The sequence below is a fragment of the Anser cygnoides genome, chromosome 8 (assembly GCF_040182565.1).
Source record: "Anser cygnoides isolate HZ-2024a breed goose chromosome 8, Taihu_goose_T2T_genome, whole genome shotgun sequence".
NCBI classification, from domain to species: Eukaryota; Metazoa; Chordata; class Aves; order Anseriformes; family Anatidae; genus Anser; species Anser cygnoides.
This window is the reverse complement of record NC_089880.1, coordinates 26,772,251-26,793,084: the sequence shown is the minus strand read 5'-3', so window position 1 is coordinate 26,793,084 and position 20,834 is coordinate 26,772,251. Positions and strand designations below refer to the sequence as shown.

Below are 20,834 nucleotides of genomic sequence, written 5' to 3'. Positions count from 1 at the left end.
TATCTTATAGGTGGTTGCTACTCTTTTATTACGAGAAATGATAAAGGAATCTGCTTTACCTTTTCAGTAGCTCTTATGTTTTTATACCTCTGTCAGATCACCTCCTGCTCCTCTCTCAACCTTTCTGTCCACTGACTTCTAATAAATATGTGAAACATCTCTCTTAGCACAGATTGGTATTGTCACCTCAATATATACTCCTGCATGCTGAAAATGAACCATGTTGTTCTTCTCTTTGAGTTCTGTCTTTTAGGTTCAATTTCCTGGCAGAACCATCACTTTCACGTATGGGTACTTAATTTCCTGAATACCTAGAAGAAAGTATGCTCTTTCCATGATTTAGCATGATCAAGAAAACCTTTTTTTTTTCTTTTCCTTTTTTTCTTTTCAGATGGTAGCTTTAGTATTCCTTCATACAGGGTTTTCTGTAGTATAATTTTTATCTGCATAATGCAGAAAACTGTCCCTCATTATTATTTCAGCTAATTCAGTTCATACTGACCTTTTGGGTCCTTGAAGTACCCTCTCCAGAGGTAGTCTATGCCAAGGATGCACCAGCCTGTAGGAAGATTGAACAATGCAATGGACTGTTAAAGACTACACTGAGAGCAGTGGCCGCAGGACAGCTTTTTGGTTTAGCCCCGTCATCTTTTTTGTTTCCTACATGAAAGATTCTCCCTGGCCAGTACACTGAAGTCATATACCCTCCTAGGCCCAATGAATGAGTTTCTGCAAAGTGTAGTAAGTTTGGCATATGGGTGAAGAAGGGACCTGTTCCAGAGCAATGGGTAATTACTGATTAGAGAAAAGTCTAGGCAGGTGGCCAGTGAGGGAAGGGAGTTCTGTCATGCAGGAGGTGGGATTGAATGTATTCTAGTGTATGTTCCCTAAATACTGTGGAGCAACATGGAGTACAGCTTCACCACCACCTTTTACTTTGACTCTGGGCACATTTCAAATCAAATCAAATCGCTCCTGCTACATTTTATGAGGGGCTTGAGTGTGTGGCATGTGGTAGGTGTGCTTTGAAAATGATTTTTCAGTTGAGCTGCCTGGGAGTCCTAGAGGTTAAGTGACTACTTAACAGATTATAATTTGGTGTCAATAACGTGAATGCCAGTCTACACAGTCTGGTTGTAGAGGACAGCTAGAAAAGTGTAAATCTAGGTACCCAGGAAGAGTAAGGCAGCTACAGTAACGTAGATGTCAGTACATAAATTCCAGTTAAGCCCCATGTTAGTCACCTACATTTACTTTCCAGTCTTGCCTGATGTATTTGTTAGCAGTTCTGTACTTTCATCCTTAAATTGATTTTGAAATAGATAATTACCATTTAGAAATTTTTGCTACAACATATCAGCTTAGTAGTCTCATTGTGTCCCTACACACCCTTTATTCTGCTTCATCATTCATATGGGAAAGGTTAGTCTTGGGTATGGATGTATCTTCAACAGTCTCTGTACTTGATATTAAACACTGAAAGTTTATTGAAATTGTCTGCCACACTCAACATTTTCTCCTCTTTTGAAGCGTATGTTTTGTAGTTCTTATCTGAGTTTGGTTTTAATTACTGATTATTTGTTGCACTGTGTAAGATATCACTACAAGTTCAATTGATTGAAATAGAGATACAACAGTATAATAGGATCAAATAGTTGGAACATGAAAGTATTTTACATCAAACTTAAAGTAAAGCACACCTTCACATGGGAGAGTGGTTAACCATTTGAACAGCTTTTCCTGTTTCGTCTGGATTCTCTTTCACTGATGGTTTTACCGAAAGATGTAAAATAATTAAAGTTGGAACTAATTTAGAGACGTCCTATGCCACGTATAATACAAAAGACCAGATCAGGAGATTCATCTCCTGATGATCAGGGATCATCTCAGTCTCATTTAGGAACTTACAGGGTACAGTTTAATTCAGATCCTCTTCTACAGCACTAGAAGCTGGTTGCTGCCCCTTGTTTATGTCTTTGGTGTTTGTGTCTTTTCTTTTGACTGGTGCAAGGGGAATTCGATAATGCTTATCTTTAGCAGGTTCTGTTCTGTTATTTGTAATATACAGGGAAGGCTTCCTATGAATCTCTGTCTGCCCTATTCCTGCTTTGATCCTTTTTCAAAGTGGAATAAATTCTAATGCATATCACCTTGGTGTATTGCAGAGGGTTTACATTCTGCTTAGGAAAAAAGATTGCACATGGTAAAGTAGTTTTGCTCAAGAAAGCTGATCATATGATCTCCAGGATCACTTTAGATAGGTGGATCAGATTGTACACATCAAAAGCTTAAAGATGTGCAAAAGTGTCCCTCTGTTCCTTTAAATTAGATTTTACTACGTAAAACCTGGAGGAAGAATGAAGATCATTAGTCTACCAACTTGAAAGAACATTCAAGTCTCTAGCACATGTTATGTAGTGAACATTTTTGTCTCAATCATTACTTGAACTTGTAAATCTGAGATTCAGAAATAAACATTCAGGTCTGTGGTTTTGCTGACCCTTATGACTTTATTGCTATTCATATTCATATTCTTCTGTGCTATCTGAAAGTTACTGGTGTTTTAGGAACTGGCTGAGAAACTTGGATATTGCATTACTCTATCAGCGATGATCCAATTAGTCTCTCAGTCTTATGAAGATACGTGTTTCGTTCTGCCACAGGGACAACTTGGCCTTCATTTCAGTGTCCCTCTACAGCCTGTGTTTCTTTCCTGGGTGCCGCATGCCAGGCATGTTCCATCAACAGATAAAAATCAGGCAGAAAGGGGCTGCAGCACTTCACAGCAAATTACATGGTAGTGGATGTGGGGCACAGGAGCAGGGGCAAGGCCAACTGGGTCTTGTGCACAATCTGATTGCAACAGAAGTTGTAGAAAAAAATGATTGAGATCTGGATTTTTTCTTTCTTTTAAAGTATTAAGATAAATAAGATGTAGAAAATGGTTAGTGTCTCTTCCTGATGTCCCTTTTTCCTTTAAATAAAATGGAACCCGGAGCTTAGAGCTAAAGCATTTAGGACCTTAAGTGTTGCTAACAATGAGGAGGCTTAGATTCATCATGTTTGTAAATCCTGGCCCCTTCTGAAAATTCTAGTACATGACTGCGTGGTTTTCATCATCAACGTCCTCTGAAAAATACGTCTCTAGATGGCTTAAATTCTTAAAGCCCATCAGATAGATATTCAGTACTTAGAACCTTCTCAGTATGCCATACCTGGGGACTAACAAAAGTTCTTCCCCATTGGATTTTTTTCTTGGTTAAAATTTTGTGCTAAGTATATAACCCTGAAGTCATTATGTTTTTGAGACATCCAACACAGAACAGACTGGTGTTGCATTAATAGTCTTCTTTTATGAAAGTCAAGACCGTTCAAGAGTTTAGTAAGCCTATTTTATTTGTATTGACTAAAAAATTCCATGTATTAGTCATCCTAGAATCCTAGAATTTACTCTGATTTTTTTTCAAAAGTCTAGAAAAAAAAAAAAGCTTCTTACAAATATATACTACCATAGGTTAATAATAATAATAATAATAAAACTCCTCTCACCCCCCAAAACAGCTTCAAGCCTTTTGCAATAACACATTTTTCCAAGTAAAAAATATTCTTGCCTTCTATAAAGATTTTTCAAAATGATGTTTCAGCACTTTGTCCTGTTACCACTTTTCATTGTTCTTGCAATACGCCTATGCCCAACCTTAATATTTTGGACAAATTGGCAGACACAAATATAGTCTGTATATATGGTGCTTAGTCTTTGCCTAGCAAGATTTGTTGATGCAACAAAAATTACATTCACTTGTAAAGTAGCTCAATGTAAACATCTATTGTGTATGTGTCTGTTTTGTTTACTAAAATTTGTCTGTAAATCTTTAAGCCTAAAACTGTACATATTTTGAAACATTCAGTTGTATGGAATCTCATATTTAACAGTTTCATGGGGTTGTTTCTTTGGAACTAAAAGTGTTTCTCAAGAGCCTTTTTTTTCTACTCGCTCCCCGTGAAAAGAGGAGAGCAAAGCCATCCGCTTACCACAAAGCAGTGCCACCACAAAGGAAAGATTAAGGGTTTAGAGAGAGGTCAATGTGGGTTTTTCTCTAACTAAACACTTTCCTAAAGTTTCCTTGTGGAAAAAATAATGAAGTCATCTCAGAGTTTTTAAAGAATTTTTATTTCTTTTTCACCGTCTGCATTCGCTTGTCTTCTCAGCATGGATGTTTAATCTTTCTAGGCTTTGTGAATTGGTCCAAATGAATAAGTGGTGAGCTGTCTCTCTAGGAGCTAGAGGCTTATTCTAAGGCCCTAATCACTGAGTAAACACATCTTTGCCCTCCCTCTCTTACAAGTGCTATATAATAGTCGAGATTCTAGCACAGTAACCTGGATATTGCAGGGATCGACGCTTTGAAATGCAGAATGGCTGATCCTCAAAAACAGACAGTGCCTGATCTTCCCCTGCCTCTTTCTTCTTTTTAAATTAAATATCACCACAGAAATGCTGTTTTATTGCTTGATATTGTGCGTTAGTGCCCTGGATTTTCAAGTTTAGTTTCAGTCAACATTGTTGCCTGCACTTATATGGATCTCTGCATGTTGGGCTTATTAATGGCCCTTTCTGGCACATGTGTACTTGGTTCTGAAGAACATTTAAATTAAATTAGTCAAACATTAATGCAAATTACTAATCCCTTTCCCAAAGTCTAATGTTCAAATGTATTATTCTTTTTATAAAGAGTCATTAGGTTTTATCCAAAGCTAGTATTTGAGGTTATAGCCATACAGGTTTTTTAAAAAGCAAATTTGTCTCAAAATTGCATCCCATGTCTTGCTATATCAATGCACCTCAGTATCTAGCATTCAGTCTTACTTCTAATGAAGAGATTTTAAATGACTTTTACTTAAAAGTCTGAAAATACCACTTACTATATTGTCTAAGGAAACGCGTTCAAGTAAGATTTTAAAATGTAATGGTGGTGGTGAGTGGAACATTGTAAGTTTCTGAATGGTGTTTATAATTTCTTAAATATTTCATATAGGATCATGGTCCTTTAATAGCTTATAGTTTTCCTATGTTTTTCACAGTCTGCTCTCTTTGTGTACGTACAGACTCACTTTCCAGAATATGGTCTGAAACTGTCATGGGGACACACAGCAGAGCTGTATGCTGCTGACAGTGAACTTCAAATATCACTTGATAGGATTTCAGAAAAACACGGCAAAGATTATCTGGTTTCAAGAGACCATTAATACCATCTTCAGCATCTAGTCTTTGCTAACAGGGCAGCTACAACGAAATGTATTAGAACTCACAAATGTAAAGTGGGATTCACAATTCACTCATTTGATCTGTTTCCCATGTCTAGAGGGCAATATGTATGAGGAGCGGCTGAGGTCCCTTGGCTTGTTCAGCCCAGAGCAGAGCAGGCCGAGGGGAGGCCTCATGGCGGCCTGCAGCTCCCTCACGAGGGGAGCGGAGGGGCAGGCGCTGAGCTCTGCTTTCTGGGGACAGCGACAGGACCCGAGGGAACGGCATGGAGCTGGGACAGGGGAGGGTCAGGCTGGGTGTTAGGAAGAGGTACTTCACCCAGAGGGTGGTCAGGAGCCTGTCAGAGCTCAAGAAGTGTTTGGACAACGCTCTCAGACAGATGGTTTTGGGGTGGTCCTGTGTGGAGCCAGGAGTTGGACTCCATGATCCTTGTGGGCCCAACTCCTTCCAATTTGGGATATTCTAATGATTCTGTGATTTCCATACCACATCCCTTGCACTTGTGTCTTACACATTGGCAGTGCTGGGACGGCCACCTTTCTTCTCAGCTCCACAAGAGATTCAGCCAGCTGGGCTGGCACATGGCCTTTTCATCAGCTGCACATTGACTTATGAAGTAGGTGAGAGGCTGATGTGCTGCGGGCCTCCCCACACCATACGACTGGATGGAGAGCTGCCAAAACATTCAGCGTGTAGCATCACAGGCTTTGGGACAGTGGGCAGCTGTACTCTTTCTTACTCAATTTTCTCTTTTGTTTGGCTACAGATGGGATGGTGATAATGCGCTGTCGTTTTTTAAGGTTGCGTATAATTGTATTTGTTTGGAAATCTTAGACACTGTTGTATTAATTGGTGTGTTCCTTGCTCAGGGAATTGTTCTAAATGTTTGTTTCTAAACTTTGTTCTAAATTTTTGGGTTTTTTTTTGGCATGCTGCCCAATAAAGTTCACACATTTTTTTAAGCTAAGTCTATTCATAAGGTTTTTGATTTTGCATTGAAATGTTACTATTTTCATGTTTTAAGGATATCATATCATATTTTGGTACCCGAAATAAAATTGCAGGGAAGAATTGAGATTTAGAGGGATAGACCCTTTGCCTTGAAGTCTATTGTTTTTTTTTTTCTGTGTGCACACTTTGAGGTAGTTGGCACCTTCGATAAACACCATTGGTGTACTAATGCACAAACCTGCAACCATAATTTAAAATTACTAAATAGACTGAGGAAATTTTCACTGGTCAATCTTTTTTCATGTCTTTTCAGAGAAAGCTTCTTGCTATCTACCTCCACCATGATGAAAGCGTACTAACCAACGTTTTCTGCTCACAAATGCTCTGTGCTGAATCTATTGTCTCATATCTGAGTCAGAACTTCATAACCTGGGCATGGGACATGACAAAAGAAGCAAACAGAGCAAGGTAAGACTCTTTGCACTGTGAGTGGAGCAGCTTTTCCTCCAAAGAAGAGCTTATCTCTGTGTATCAAATGTTTTGCTGCTTGATATTTATTTGAGTTAAAAACTTGGTTGTTCATAACTAATCAATGAAGCTGTGCTGGCAGATGCTCACTGGGAATGGAACCCTCCACATTTTCATTACAAATGGACTTCTTATTCCTGCATAGGAAAAACAGTTCAATAATTTAGTTCCTTTTTTCCTTTTAGAGTTTATTTTGCAAACATAGCTCTAGAACTACGTCTCCTCTTGATATTTCTTTACTGGAAGTGGACAAGAGAGAACAGAACAATCACTTTGTCTAATAATACACTTTTAAAATGACACTTATGTTTCATAGGAATTCCTCACTCGACCTTCTGCATTTGTCATTGGATGAATCTGTGGTTGTGCATGTAATTCAAATTACTCTAGAGAACAGTTAAAGATTATGAAAAAAAGCAAAAGGGGGGGGGAGAGAGAAAGGAAAAAGAAACATCTAGGTTCTTTCATGGGACCAAATACATAGACGGGAAACTTGCTTAAGTCTTTTGGTATTGCCATTCATTGGCAGTAAGGAGCCTCCTCCTTTTCTTTTATCCCACAACTTGGTGTAGAAGGAAACACTATTTCTAAACCATCTGTAGTGGCTAAGTTCAGTTGACTACCTGCTGTTCTATTGTTTGGTTTTCTATTTAATTCTCTAGTTTCTTTTATTTTACAATGACAAAAAATTGCAGTGTAGTTTCTTTTGAAAAAGTGTGTTTGAGGGTTTTTTATGACTGACGATCAACAGCCATGTAATTGCTTTGTTGTGTTTTACTAAAGAAATCTATTAAGTAGCACAACTTTGATACACTAGTAATAAGAGTTTGCAGGTTACAGAGACACCTGTGGTGACCAAAGCGACAGAAGCTGCTTATTAGAAAGAGCCTGTACAGCTGTGTCCTATTAACTCCTTATGACACTTTTTAAAACACAAAATAAAGGGCTTGTTTAAGGCTTTATAGCTATTCTCAATGAACCTAGTCACTGATTGTGCAGTATGATAGGGTTTTTAAGCCTTCATTTTTTGCTTTCTATTAACAACAACAAAGAAACTGTCATATTAACAGTGAGGTCAAAAAATAGTAAGGGGTAAACAAGGCATGCTGGCTCAAATTAGAATAATTTCTCATTTGTCTTTAGTGTCACATCCTGCTCCTTAGACTGTGATTTCTTCAGAGGGGGCATGGTGCTTCCTTCCCTCTTTGGAAAGTGTCAATGCACTGTAGGCATTCCCATAAATAAATATGCAGTACCTCTGTTTAATTACTACACTTCTTTATATGACACAATGACAGTGGTCTTGGAGTATTCTGTTTTCCTACAAACGCAGTTGTGTGTAGCTTTTTGTTTGAATGGCGAGAAAACAACAGAAGGAGCTGCTTTTTGCATTCTGGTGTGGCCCAAGAACAACTTATTTGCACTGTTAGAGATGCATTAGTGAAAAAGGCGACATGGGAAGGTAGAACAATCCGGCACACTTTATTTACTCTAATCAATAGGGACACCTCAATTTCAGTAGTAAAAGACAGGTTTTCAGTACTGTAGATGACACGAGTAATTTAAAATAGATAGAAATACTTTGTCATATAAGCAAAAAAAGTAATAAATCTTGGATGTTCTGCTTTTTCTTACCCTTTGCTGTCCTCTTTCTGAAATCTACGGGTGAAATGTATGTCTGTTGTGAAAGCAGTTTTATTGCTAGCTTCTGCTTTTCTCATTAACGAAATGGGGGTCTATCCTGAACACTGTAGAAACAGCTCCTAAATCTTTGTTTCCTCATTTCATGTCTGATACAAAATATGATTTCCTCATATCAGTGTCTGATAGTAGTGATGTTGACAGTTCTGGCCCTACCTTTTGGGCCAAGCGTACAGCTGGAGCAGCTCACCAGCTGTGTTGGGCCATTGCATGGGCTAAGCAGTTCCTCAAGTATCCAGAGAGATTCTGGGATAGGTAGGCAGGAGGGCCAGGCATGAACAGCTGTAGTTCTGGCATCTTTGTACTTCAAAAGTTGGCTTAATACCATTATTGTAATATAATGGTGTGTGTGTATATATATATGTACACAAGCACATGCATAGGTATTTTTATTAATTCATTAATATATATTAATGTAATTCATGTATTTACATCCAGGACGTATATAATGAATATACATAAATACATATATGCCTACACATGCACACGTACTCTTATGTTTGTACACACAGCATCTACAAACATAGATTACACGTAATATTAACAGATTTCCAAAGTACCTAATGTTTGCCAAGCAAAGCAATGCCAAAACCATAAAGCAGTGCCTCAGATGTCTGTAGCAGCTTTTCAGCTTTTGATATCTTTGCCCTTGGGTGCTGTATTTCAAGGTGTTGCCAACTTTTCTCAGCTATGATGACAGGTACTTGTTAGTTTTAATGTTCAAATGATAGTTTTTCATTTTGCTTAAGCTTAGGAAAGAGTTAATTGACCAAAGTGCTTCTCAGCAGCAGGTTGTCTTCACCTGCAATTTCCGTCACCAAGTAATTAGCCATATTCACAGTTGCTGACCCTTAATACTAACCTACTGAATGATGCATGCCTGGATGAAGACCAGTTGACCATATTACTCTAGCTCCCCAATCCTATTTGATCCTTCAGCAAATATATTGCAGGTGTGGGGCCTGTGAGTGCCGGACTTGGTGAGTTAATTTACCACTGCCTTCTAAGGAGTGACCATAGATTCTGTATATGTTGCTTGCAAAACTGCTGGACTTGTTCTTTGGGCATCAAATCCTTAGCAGGTTTCACAGAACAGTGTGAAAACCTTATCTATTGTATTTTGCAATATTTTGTTTAATTTACTTTAATAGCAATACAGTGCCAGTCCATAAAAACAGGTCAGAGGTCTAATTAATGTTTTAAAAATAAAGGCTCTCAAACACCAGGCGAGTTTGTCATTTTCTGTATGGTTTGTTTTGAGGAGGAAGAGGAAAGAAGGTGAGGAGGGAACCCTTCTGTTCCATGATTACATCCCACCCGCTCATTTTCTCCTTTTCTCCTTTGCTTTTGATTTTAGTGGCGGTCTTAACAGAATGTCAAGATCAATTTGCAGCATGGTTTAACTCAAGGTTTGCATTCTGCCAGCAGCAATTGTCCTAACGAACAATGCCGTGTGTTCTTGTAACTTCAGAAGCTTTTAGAAGGCTCATGGCAAGGGCAGCATCTAATGACTTTATTAGTGTAGGGTTTCAAAATGGGCTCAGTAATTGTTCACATCTCTTTGTCATCTAGTCATAATTACTGCATTGTATTGTTCAGGGTTGCACTTGTGAATAGTTTCCTAATAGCACTGAAATGAAGAAAAAAGGAAAAGGATAAAAGGTGATTGTCTCTTTAGACAGAGAACAAAACAGCCTGTATATAGATGATGGTTAAACTGTTTATTATACACCAACCAGAAAAGGTAAACTGTCCCTGTTTAAATATTTATATACTTCAAGGTAATGTTAGTAATCTAAAAATGTCCAAATTTGGAAATTAATCTGGAATAAAAACCAGTGCAGAATGCATTTTAATTTGATTGTGTTTAATAAGATATGGATGTCTCTGTGATATTCGACTATAAATAGAAAGTAGTCTCTCTTGATCTGATGAAGGTTTTCAGTGTGTCATTTTATGTGCCTGTGAAAAAGCTTCAAGGTCGTCTGAAAAAAAAAACTATTAAAACTTCAGGAATTAACTATGGATACGTTTGTAAGCATATATTTTAAGTTCCCACTGTAAAAACAAATCCTAAAGCAAATTCTATTCCACTGTACTCACAGTACAGCATGGTTTATTATGCTTGTTGAACAGAAAACAGGAAGGAATAAAGCTCTGTAGTGTCCTGTGCAGAAGCGAAGGCAGAACAGGTAGTCCAGGCAGATTTGTTGGCCTGCTTTGAGGAAGGAGAAAGAAGTCATTCACAGGTCTGTTTAAATGGAGGAGTCCACAACTCTACCAGTGAGGTCTACTGCCAGGTAGAATTGAAGCTGGAGAGAAATTTAGCTGCACCTATGAGAGTGTTTAAAACAAGCTTCAGAAGAAATCACTGAGCTAGCGGAGTCAGAATCGTTTGTACTAAAAATACAGCTGAAAGGCATGACTGAGTCTCCTTGGTACTGCAGGGTGCCCGATGGGGACGAAGCCTTTTGCAGAAGTGCAGGTGTCTGTCCTCTTTAGGGTAAGATGACTCTGCTTTGACCTTTCCACTCTCCTTTTTGTTACCATTCCGACTTTGGTCTTGGAGAGCTGCAGATTACAATGTTTAGTCCATATGTGGCCAGAAGGCTCAGCTCTACCTGCATCGTTCCTGGCTGATGGTTGTCAGATCTGACCTTTGGTGTGAGGGAGATTCTCAGCAACTCTCCATAACTAGTTCCAGTAGTTGGTTTTCACTGCCTTTAGGCCGTTCTCACTAATATTTAACTTAAGTTTCTCTTGCAGCAATCGATGACAATTACATCTTGATCTACCCAGTAGACAATAAGATATGCTCTTACTTTCTGCTGCTGTGTTCTTAGTACTTAAAAAGCCCCATTGTGATTTTGTGCAATTTTCTTCTAACACTAGGCAATCCTGATTCCTTCAGCATTTCCTTGTATCTTGTCCTTTTTAGGTATTTGTTATTGCAAACAATATTTATATGGTCCTCTTGCAATAGGTCCATATCTTTACTGGAGTACTGTACCTAAAACTACCTTCTCAATACTAAGTACAGAAAGAGGATTACTTCATGTTGAGCAAACCGTGCTTCTGATTACTTACCCCAACATGTCATCGTCACGTCATGAATTTTCTTCTTCTCTTACTGCTTGATTCTTACCCTGCAGTTGTACAGTTGTTTCTTCTCCTCAGAGACTTTCACTGACTTTGTTTAATTGTCAGGTTGTTTCTCTGATTTGTGAAGATTATTCTGAATTCTTATACTGATTTCCAGTGTGCTTGTAGCTTCTTCCACTTTACTACCATCTGTAAACTACTTTAGTAGTTTATTAGTAAATCTAACTAGCAATTTTAGATATTCCTTAGCAAATCATGTTAGATGTCTGTCTTGTACGATAGACAATGATCAAAACTACCACCGAAAGGCAAGTGCATCTTTTGTTTTCCATTTTAAGCACAGTATTTGAGTAAGCGGTCCAGATATGTTTTATTTATACTTTTACCAGTAATTTTGTCTGGTGTCAGTGATATCTGAAAGGATGGATTAATGAGTTTCTAGATAGATGTATTTTAGACTGAATAGGGTTATAAAGTATTTACCTAATCTGTTTGAACCTGGAAGGATGAAATTAGATCTTCCATGTTTTATGAAGAGTTAGATAATCCACTCATCTAGGCTTTACTCTTGCATAAAGAACAAGTGGATAAAATCCTGTTTCTTACATCTGAATCCCTGGATATTTAGTGTGTAGATACTCAGGAAGATATCTACATCATTTGAGTCAAACTGCTTCATAGATTTTTAGACAATACCTTGTGTCTGTTGCTCATCATCCCTTGTATTTGAGTCGACAGATATGACCCTACTAATGTGGGTAATATATTAACTCTGTATTATGAAAACTATGGATAGCAAGCTTATTTAAATATACCATTTTGTGACCTCAACTTTACTTTTTTTTTAATGTAAATACCTAATATAAAAATGTTATTTTTACATTAACATTTTAATGAGCCTTATATTGACTTTGCACAGTATATAATTTTTATTAAAAATAATCGGGAACATTGCATGTTTAATATTCATCATTGTTTTCTTCATGCTCAAGAGAGAAGTCAAATTTTTCAAAGCCATTTCTGAAGTTTTGAAGCTTCTAAAAAGTAAGATTAACCTTGGGAAGTATCTGGCCATAAATAAATCACACTTTTTCCACCCAGAGTTGTCCAGGTTGTGGACTGAACATCAGTTCAGACTGAAAGGGAATAAATATTTTAGAAGAGGTTATCAGATTTTGTCCTACTGCTTCTTTTTGAGCCAGACTTCAGGATGAGGTGATGGTAGCAAAAGACATCTCCAGGGCAATACTGTTAAAAAGCCCTTTGGAAGAAGCATAGTGGGTACCATGTGCCTAAGGGCCTCATTTTGGGAAGAACTTTTTCAAAGTTTTCCCAACAGTATGTTAAAATTAAAAGTAACTACAGGAATATTTGTGTGAGTAAGACTGTAACAAATAACCAGATTTCTGTTGGCACAAAAAATAAGGAAAATTGATCTAAATTCGTATGCAATTCTTTATATTTATTTGAATACTTTTAATGTATACAACTAAGATGAAAATTCTCTCTGTATGGAAGAGAATTTGACTTTTAATGCCCTAGGCAGATTTGCCAGTAGAATTACTAATTAACATTAGTTTCATTCTGCAAGTTTACACCCTGATAGTTTGAGAGCCAGCAAATGCCTCTCTCTTGTGCCCCGCTTAGGGACTGTGCACTGGGGATGTTCTTAGCCGTCTCAATTGTTTACACTGAAATATTAAGGAACATTTAAATTTTTCTATAGTATTTGTCATCATAGTTTTTTTGTTTGTATGTTCTTATTCATGGTTTGGTAAGGAGGGATCATGTGTAATCGTGGATCCCAACTTGACTGCACTAGATCCTGTCCATATGAATAACAGAGATGTGAAGGAATGTCATACATGAGCAGGATGTACATAAAGGAACAATGAGATAATACCAGTCATTTTAATGATTCCTATGAAACACTAAGCAATTTACACTACCAAAAAGCTCCATTATATTCATATGTTTTTATGTTTTCTAGATACGGACGTATTTTGTAGTGTAAATAGGTCTCATAGAGATCAAAAGCTTCCCAGAGACCAAAACATCTTGAGGTCTGAAATAACACTTTTCATGGTCAGCGCTTGGGCCAAAGGTGACCATTTCTATTGTTAAAAATTAAAAGCTGCATGTTCTTACAAAGAACATTATTGCTAAACACAAGCATTTGCAAAGTTCTGTACAACATATCCAAGACTGAGCTACTATAGACCATGGACTTCACATGTAGCAAGTATCCCCTTTGTTTTTGAGGCTCAATAATATTTTTATACTTTTTTCAGTAGATTTTTAAAGCAGTTATTTTTCCATAATTGTCACCTTAGAAGCTTTTTAAAAGAAATATTAAATAAATTGCATTTAATTATATAGTTACAAGAAAAAGCAGTGCCAGAAGTACATTTCAATATAATGTGTCGTATATTAGCTGTTAGGGTACGTTAGCATGATTTTCTTGTCTGGGAAAGTAGATGTGTAGAATGTGCAACAAACATGATAGCTCTTCTTACAGGTTATCATGGAGTGCACGTGGAGGGAAAACTGCTGTGCAGTTATCAGCAACCCCCAAAATGAACATCTTCATTTCACCAGAATAATTTTTCCTGTGTGTTGCTTTTAATTAAGGAGCAAGCTATATCTAAGAATTAATACCATGTTGATCTATGGTTAAAAAGTTAAGATAAGTTTGTAATATTTTTTAGGGTTTGCTTTTGTATTTGTATTTGTCAAGCCATGATCAGGGACTGTGTTTATTTTGTAGCTTTAATAACCGCGGATTTCATTGCTAGTGAGTCACGAAAGAAGTAAAGACATGATGCTGTCTGACAAAATTATTACTTCATGATGACTTACTCTGTAACTTTAAAAAAAAATCTAAGATTTTTTAAAATGGATTTTTCCTTTGTAAAATGCTTTTTGCCTTTCTCATACTTTTTTCTCCATGAATATTTTTATAATTTAAAAATAAAAGGACTAGTAGGGTGCCATTTGCCCTCCCTTTCTGGCAGTGTTCCTCTATTTCCACTTTTGGTTGGAGATCACAGTAATCCAGCGTGTTGTGGAAAACAGTTTTCCCCGGAGTGACATCTGGCTCTTTGATGAGCTCCACAGGCAGTTTTCTTGGCAGCTCTGGAGATGCCACTAAAGGATCTGGCACACTTTATTTAGATGGAAATAAGAAAATCCCTTGTAAGTGATGTACACATTTGGTTATGCCACCAAATTGTTTTGGTCCCATTCAGATACTTCTGGAGACAGTAAATACTAGCATGAAGATTTTTTTGTCAGATATGGAGGAAAGTAAAAAGGTCTGGAAATCCACAGTCGGGAAAGGCCCAAAAAGGAAGGAAAAAAAGGCAGAATTAGTTGCAAAATCTATTAAAAGGTATGAGGAAAAACTGAATGGGGATCATGAATGAAAATTCAATTCCTACCCATCTAGTAAAACGAAAGGAAGAGATGTTATGAGAAATTGCTAAGCACTCACATACCATTGCCCTGGCTAAGAGCACGTATGTGAGTGAGTGATTGCAGGTGAACAGGAGTTACGCGGTGCAGGTATTGGAGACTGCTGGCAGTATCTCTTTATTCAGTGTGACATCGTTGAACTACCTTCATATTTTTATTGGCTTTACTATAGTTCAACAGACACATGGGGTCTTACTCAATTGCAAAAGAACAGGATCTATTTTGATGAATCACGTTATTGAGGAGCTTTTTGAGGGCAATTGCTCATCTCTGAAGATGCACATTGTTGCCAGCTGATTATTCATCCCCCACGAACATCCTCACCATGGCTGCCAGTGCTGTAATGTGGACATCCTTTATTCAAGGTTGGAAGAGCTGGGCGGGAACCAGCTCTTGTTCTTCCCCCCCACCCCCAAGACAGAGAAAGGCTGCCTGATGGCAGCGATGGCGAATCTGTGCCATTCAGATCAGGATTGGCTCCTGCTGCTCTTTTAACTGGTACAGGAGCGGGCTGGCCCTGTCCCTGCAAGCTGAGCAAATTGCAGCAGCAGTGGAGGAAGGGGGAGATTTGAACAAGCAGGGTGGATGGTGCCAGGGGCTTTGAGAAGCAGCCCCAAGAAAAAATCATGAGAGGAGTTGTTGGCATCTGGCATCTGTTCTGCTGTTACTCAACCCGGAAATGTATGTATCCTTACAACAGTCTGGCACAAGATGTCATCTTCAGAAGCCAGTAAGTTGAAAGCTATATGTTTCCCAGCCTTGATTTTTACAGGACCTCTAAGTATCATAATTTGTTAGGTTAAGAGATTTTCCTAAGGCAGGAAGTTCCACATAAAAAAATAAAAATCATCTCCTGGGAAAAAAATATTTGGGAACCTTTTTAACATACTGAAATAACTGCTTCATTCAGAATTCTCTGCCTACTGAATCCATACCTATTAAAGCATATTTTGTGAATGAGCTGTGTCTTAACGAAATGCAGACAATTTAAAAACAAAAAAGACACACACCTTTGACGAATACAACTATTATTGCTATTACATCTTAGTTTTGTTCCATCTAGTACTCCTCTATAGTGTTTATTCACCTTCAGTTAGATATTTTGTTTTCCCATGAAACTTTAGTGCTTCTATACTGTGGCATGCCAAAGTCTGTTTGAACAGTTTTAACGTACACGTTTCAGGAATTCAGTTCTATTGACCATGCTCTTTTATTACTCCTAAGAGAAACCCTGGACTTACAGGAGTCAATTTGCCATTGAAGATCACCAATGACTTCTGTGAAGCTGAGACATCACTTATCTATTCCCATGTTGAAAACCAAAAATTGAAAGCATTATTTTTCTTAAAAGTTTGTATGTCCAGACTTTATGGACACTTCATTTTATCAGTTTGTCTTTACTTAGCTCTTTCTGATAGAGCAGTCCCTATTTGGCGTTTTGTCTTTCCATTTGACAGTTCTGAATTGCAAAAGATGGAGACACAAGGAGGCAAGGAAGGATGTTAGCCAGTGACATTTATGGCTCTGAAGTACTCACTAGCTATTCCTGCTTATTGCCTTCAATCCAACTACAGACATAATTAGGCTACAAAATGACTTTGAGTTGTAGGGTTTTCTTTCTATACTTCAGGTGCCCAATATTGTACTCATCAGGCTTTTCAGTTTTTAGTGATTTTATTAGATGTAATATATGGTGATTAAAAAAATCAAAACATTTTTGAATCTTTTCAGTATCTTTTGAGAAGAAATGACTTAGAGCGCTTGACATTTTAATGCAGTTTGTCTTTTCAAATAGATTTGGCTTCTAATGCATGTGACAACAGGACTTTGCTCTTCAGTTAGAGCATACATTTCAGAGTAGTTGTTACCTAAAATATTATCATAAGGCATAAGAAAACACACGATTTAAGTTGCCTTTCATGAACATAATTAAGAATTAATAAGCCTGTACCAGTGGCTAGTCCTCAGAATTTCCACTGTTTTGCCTTTTGTGACCCGTGTTATTAAAAGTCCATTATTTTTACAGACTTTATTAAATTGGATCTTATTAAAGCATTCTATATTTGCATTTGGTCTTTCATAATTCATTATTATTATGACATTTACTTTTTACCATCAGATCTGAAAACATATCATAAGCTACCCTTTTCTCTTGAAAGAAATGCTAATTTCAAACAGTCCTCTAATGGAAGAGAAAAGCTTTATCAGTTTTTTCATTTATTCAAGATCGTGTTAAGAATACTAATGCTAGACTTCTCTATGCTAATATCTGAGAGCTTTTTTTGGTCAAAAGCTTAGAATTATTGTTTTTAGACCACACTGCTAAGTATGTCACTGGCAGGGCACTAGTACAAAAGAAAAGACAATTCTGAAGTACCCTGTTTTAATTCTACGACTGATAAAAAGATTTGCTTGATATTTCATTATTAAATTATGCTTTCATATGAAACGATACTATTTTTATACTTCTCCATGTTTAGTAGGTAATGTCTTTACTTAGTTCCTTTAGAAGTTTTTAACAATCGATTTAGTGTGATTATTTGGGAGTGGGTGGGAACTGATTGTGAATTAAAGCTTCAATGTAACAAAAATGGGATTCTCCATCAAAATAAATGTTTTCTCTACCAGTTATTAATTGTCTCAGTGTAGACAATCTGGAGTCTATCATACTTGTAAATATTTTCATAATTTAATCATAAAAAGGGATAAAGAGCTCTAAAATTGAATGCAGAAGCCTAGATGTTAACCAGCAGATAGCAAGATAGCACTCAAACTGCGGAATTTTAATTTTTTAAATGCTATCTTCCAAAACAACTCCACTATGTTAACTGTTTTTTCCTCCACATAGGTTTCTGACGATGTGCACGAGGCACTTCGGGAGTGTTGTGGCCCAAACTATTCGAACTCAGAAGACGGATCAGTTTCCGCTTTTTCTTATTATCATGGGAAAACGATCATCTAATGAAGTATTGAATGTAATACAAGGTACGGTTCTTTAAAGTATTTCGTACGTGGCTTCTGAAATTGTTAGGAGACGTCCTTGCTAACTGTTTCTTTTTTAAGGTGTTCAGACTATGAATTTATTACACAGAAGAAACTTGTAATTGTCACGGTATAAATAGCTATTATTCATAAATGCGTTTTTTAGCATAGTGTTAGAGATTGAAGTTGCCATGACTGGAGTAGAATCCTAGTTTAGGTTTTTCAGCTTTTCTTTTTAAAAGTAGAGGCCGAATCTCCTGAAAAAGGAGTGGCATTTAGTTTTCCAAATTTATAACCAGATAAATCCCCAAAATTTCAAAATGTTTTCGCTGCATTTTTTTGTAGTGCCAGCATGCATTTAGTTCTCTGTGTAGCTCCTTGTTAATATGTGGACTCCTGTTGCACGTAGTGGGATAATATTTGAATATGAGTTGCTTTTTCAGGCCTGCCTGCGGTGTTGAGACCCCAAATTGGATCAGAATTTTAAGTAGCTAATATAATCTCATATAAATGAAGCTTTCTGTTGTACGTGAGCAGTTATTTCTAGCATAACCATTCTTCTGATTCCACTGGCAGTAAGGTAACTCAGGTGTGGAATGCCCTTCAACCGCTGTTCTCAGTAACTCTTCAAATTAAAATGCATCACAGAATGGGTACCCCTCATTCTCCACAAGGTTGCCTTAATGACTTTGTTCTCATTTATTTATTGGTCATATCTGTCAGTTTTTATTCTAATATCCTTATTTTCCTGAGGAAATTAAGCCTCTGGAAATCCTGCCTTTTGCAGACAGTGTTACTGTTTCTTTCTGCATAGGAGATTAATTATTTTCTTGAGGAATCTGCAATGCTTCTTCCTGTGGCCAAAACTGTTAATTTTGCATGGATTTTATCTCTTTAGTGTAAGGTACAGCACAACACTAATTCATGGTATGTCTATCGCTTATAAAACTTATTTCATACTAATAACCTCATAAATAGATTTTCTTGTTTTTATAACTCTACAGCATTATTAAGCATTTGTGTAACTTTTAGGCACCTATGTTATCCCACTGAAGTCAGTGGTGCTTACTGGCTCAGAGTCATCATGTAACACAGTTTTATACTATAAAATAATCCAAATGATTTAATTGAATTCACTGAGATTTAATTATGTATCAGGTTTTCTCCAAATAGTGTTTTGAACTAAAGTGATAATCTCTTGCAGTCTTACTTAAATATACCCTTGGATTCAAATTCTATCAAAACCCAAATGTGCTGTGCTTGTTATTTTCCCACGAATTGGGACATTGGTATCTTTTAACAATATATCCTCAAATGAATGGTAGTCTCTGAAGTCATGCATGTTGTAGCATGCGGGATAATATTTTCTGCTAAGGTAGCAAATGTTAGAAATGGGAACAATGAGGGCCTTTCAGGGCAGGGTGAGAAGGCAGTGTTTGCAGAAGAGATACAACAGTGTAGAAACTTAAGTCCTAAAGGCGTTTATTGAAATGCAGACTGTCTAAGTTTGCTTTTGCTTTTTATTTTTTGCTGGGGTTAGAAACTCTGGGTACATTTTTTGTTTTCTTTCTTGGTACTGTGGCTTATGGTTAGTTTATTCCTTTTAAAATTTTGACCAGCGTTACCAATATCAATCTAGCTCTTGATGTCATTGTTCTGTCAGTGTCCAAACATCATTTAGGTTGGCAGATGTTAACAGTTTATAGACTTAGCCTATTTCTCATGGAGAAGTGGTCTTGCCTTTTAACTGCTATGAGTGGCTCTAACAGGTAATCTAGTCTTCAGTCTAAGAGAAACCAAAGACTGAGCATGTCTTGGTAGGAAATTAAACTCATCTTTCAGTCTTCCTGAAGGCTGGAGACACACTGCTAGAAAAATGAGGAATTATCTGTTTGATTATATACATGCTGTATTTCTTGAGATTTATGCACAGGTAATTTATTTTCCCCCTATTATTACCTTTACAAGTTTTATCAGAAGTAAATACACTGAAGAGAGCATATTATTACTATTTGAAATTTTACTACCCAAAATAGTTAAACCTGAATAAAAATGCATGTGCACACATGCATTTAATCGCTGTATTCCTTTAAAAAATAAAAAAAAAAATAAAAATCTGTTTAGATGCTACTGGAAACCTCCTACCTTTTTTTACCTGACTAGCCAATTGCTTCAGTCTCCTTGATTATACCCAAGAATTCTAAACCTGTAAAAAAGAGTTCATGTCAGGGAATCCCAGGTGTACTTTTCTCTAACATCAGTGTTTAAAAGAAAAATAGAATTATTACATGCAAGCACAAAAACAGTTTTTCAGATTTGAACTACATAAAGTTTTAGCCTATGATCAACGTTTGCTTGCAGAAACAGTTTTGAATTTTCAATTAAAATCATTTTGCTAAGGTATTTGCATTTTCTACTCTGTCGCTTTTTTCTGAACTGCCTATTTTTTACAGGTTAATTCTAAGATGACTTTTTTTTTTTTAATAACTTTAATGGTTTGAAGTTCAGCTATCTTCCTGTGTTGCTAGGTAACACAACAGTGGATGAGCTAATGATGAGGCTGATGGCTGCAATGGAGATCTTCAGTGCTCAGCAGCAGGAAGACATAAAGGATGAGGTGAGACTTGAAAGTTACTGCAGATACCTACTGTCTTCCACAAATCACTGGGGATGCAAAAATAACCAAATGTCTCTTTAGCCAATGAAGTTGGGTATGGCATGTTTTACCGTGCCTCTTCCATTATCTGTGATAAAAATATTAAGCCTTCTTTGTGTCTCCTATTGTTGGGTCTCTCAAAAAACGCCTTATTGGTTTACTGTCATTTTCAGA

General features: G+C 37.0%; 1 protein-coding gene across 4 annotated transcripts in view; it reads left to right on the top strand.

The window, feature by feature from the left end:
* Nucleotides 1–20,834, top strand: part of FAF1 (Fas associated factor 1) — a 164,917-nt gene that overhangs the window by 112,381 nt on the left and 31,702 nt on the right. For all 4 annotated transcript variants that reach the window (XM_048061903.2, XM_048061902.2, XM_067001861.1 and 1 more), the window contains 3 exons: nt 6,531–6,685; nt 17,871–18,007; nt 20,533–20,621. In XM_048061903.2, coding sequence (XP_047917860.1) covers nt 6,531–6,685; nt 17,871–18,007; nt 20,533–20,621 — 381 coding nt within the window. The remainder of the gene's footprint in view (nt 1–6,530; nt 6,686–17,870; nt 18,008–20,532; nt 20,622–20,834) is intronic.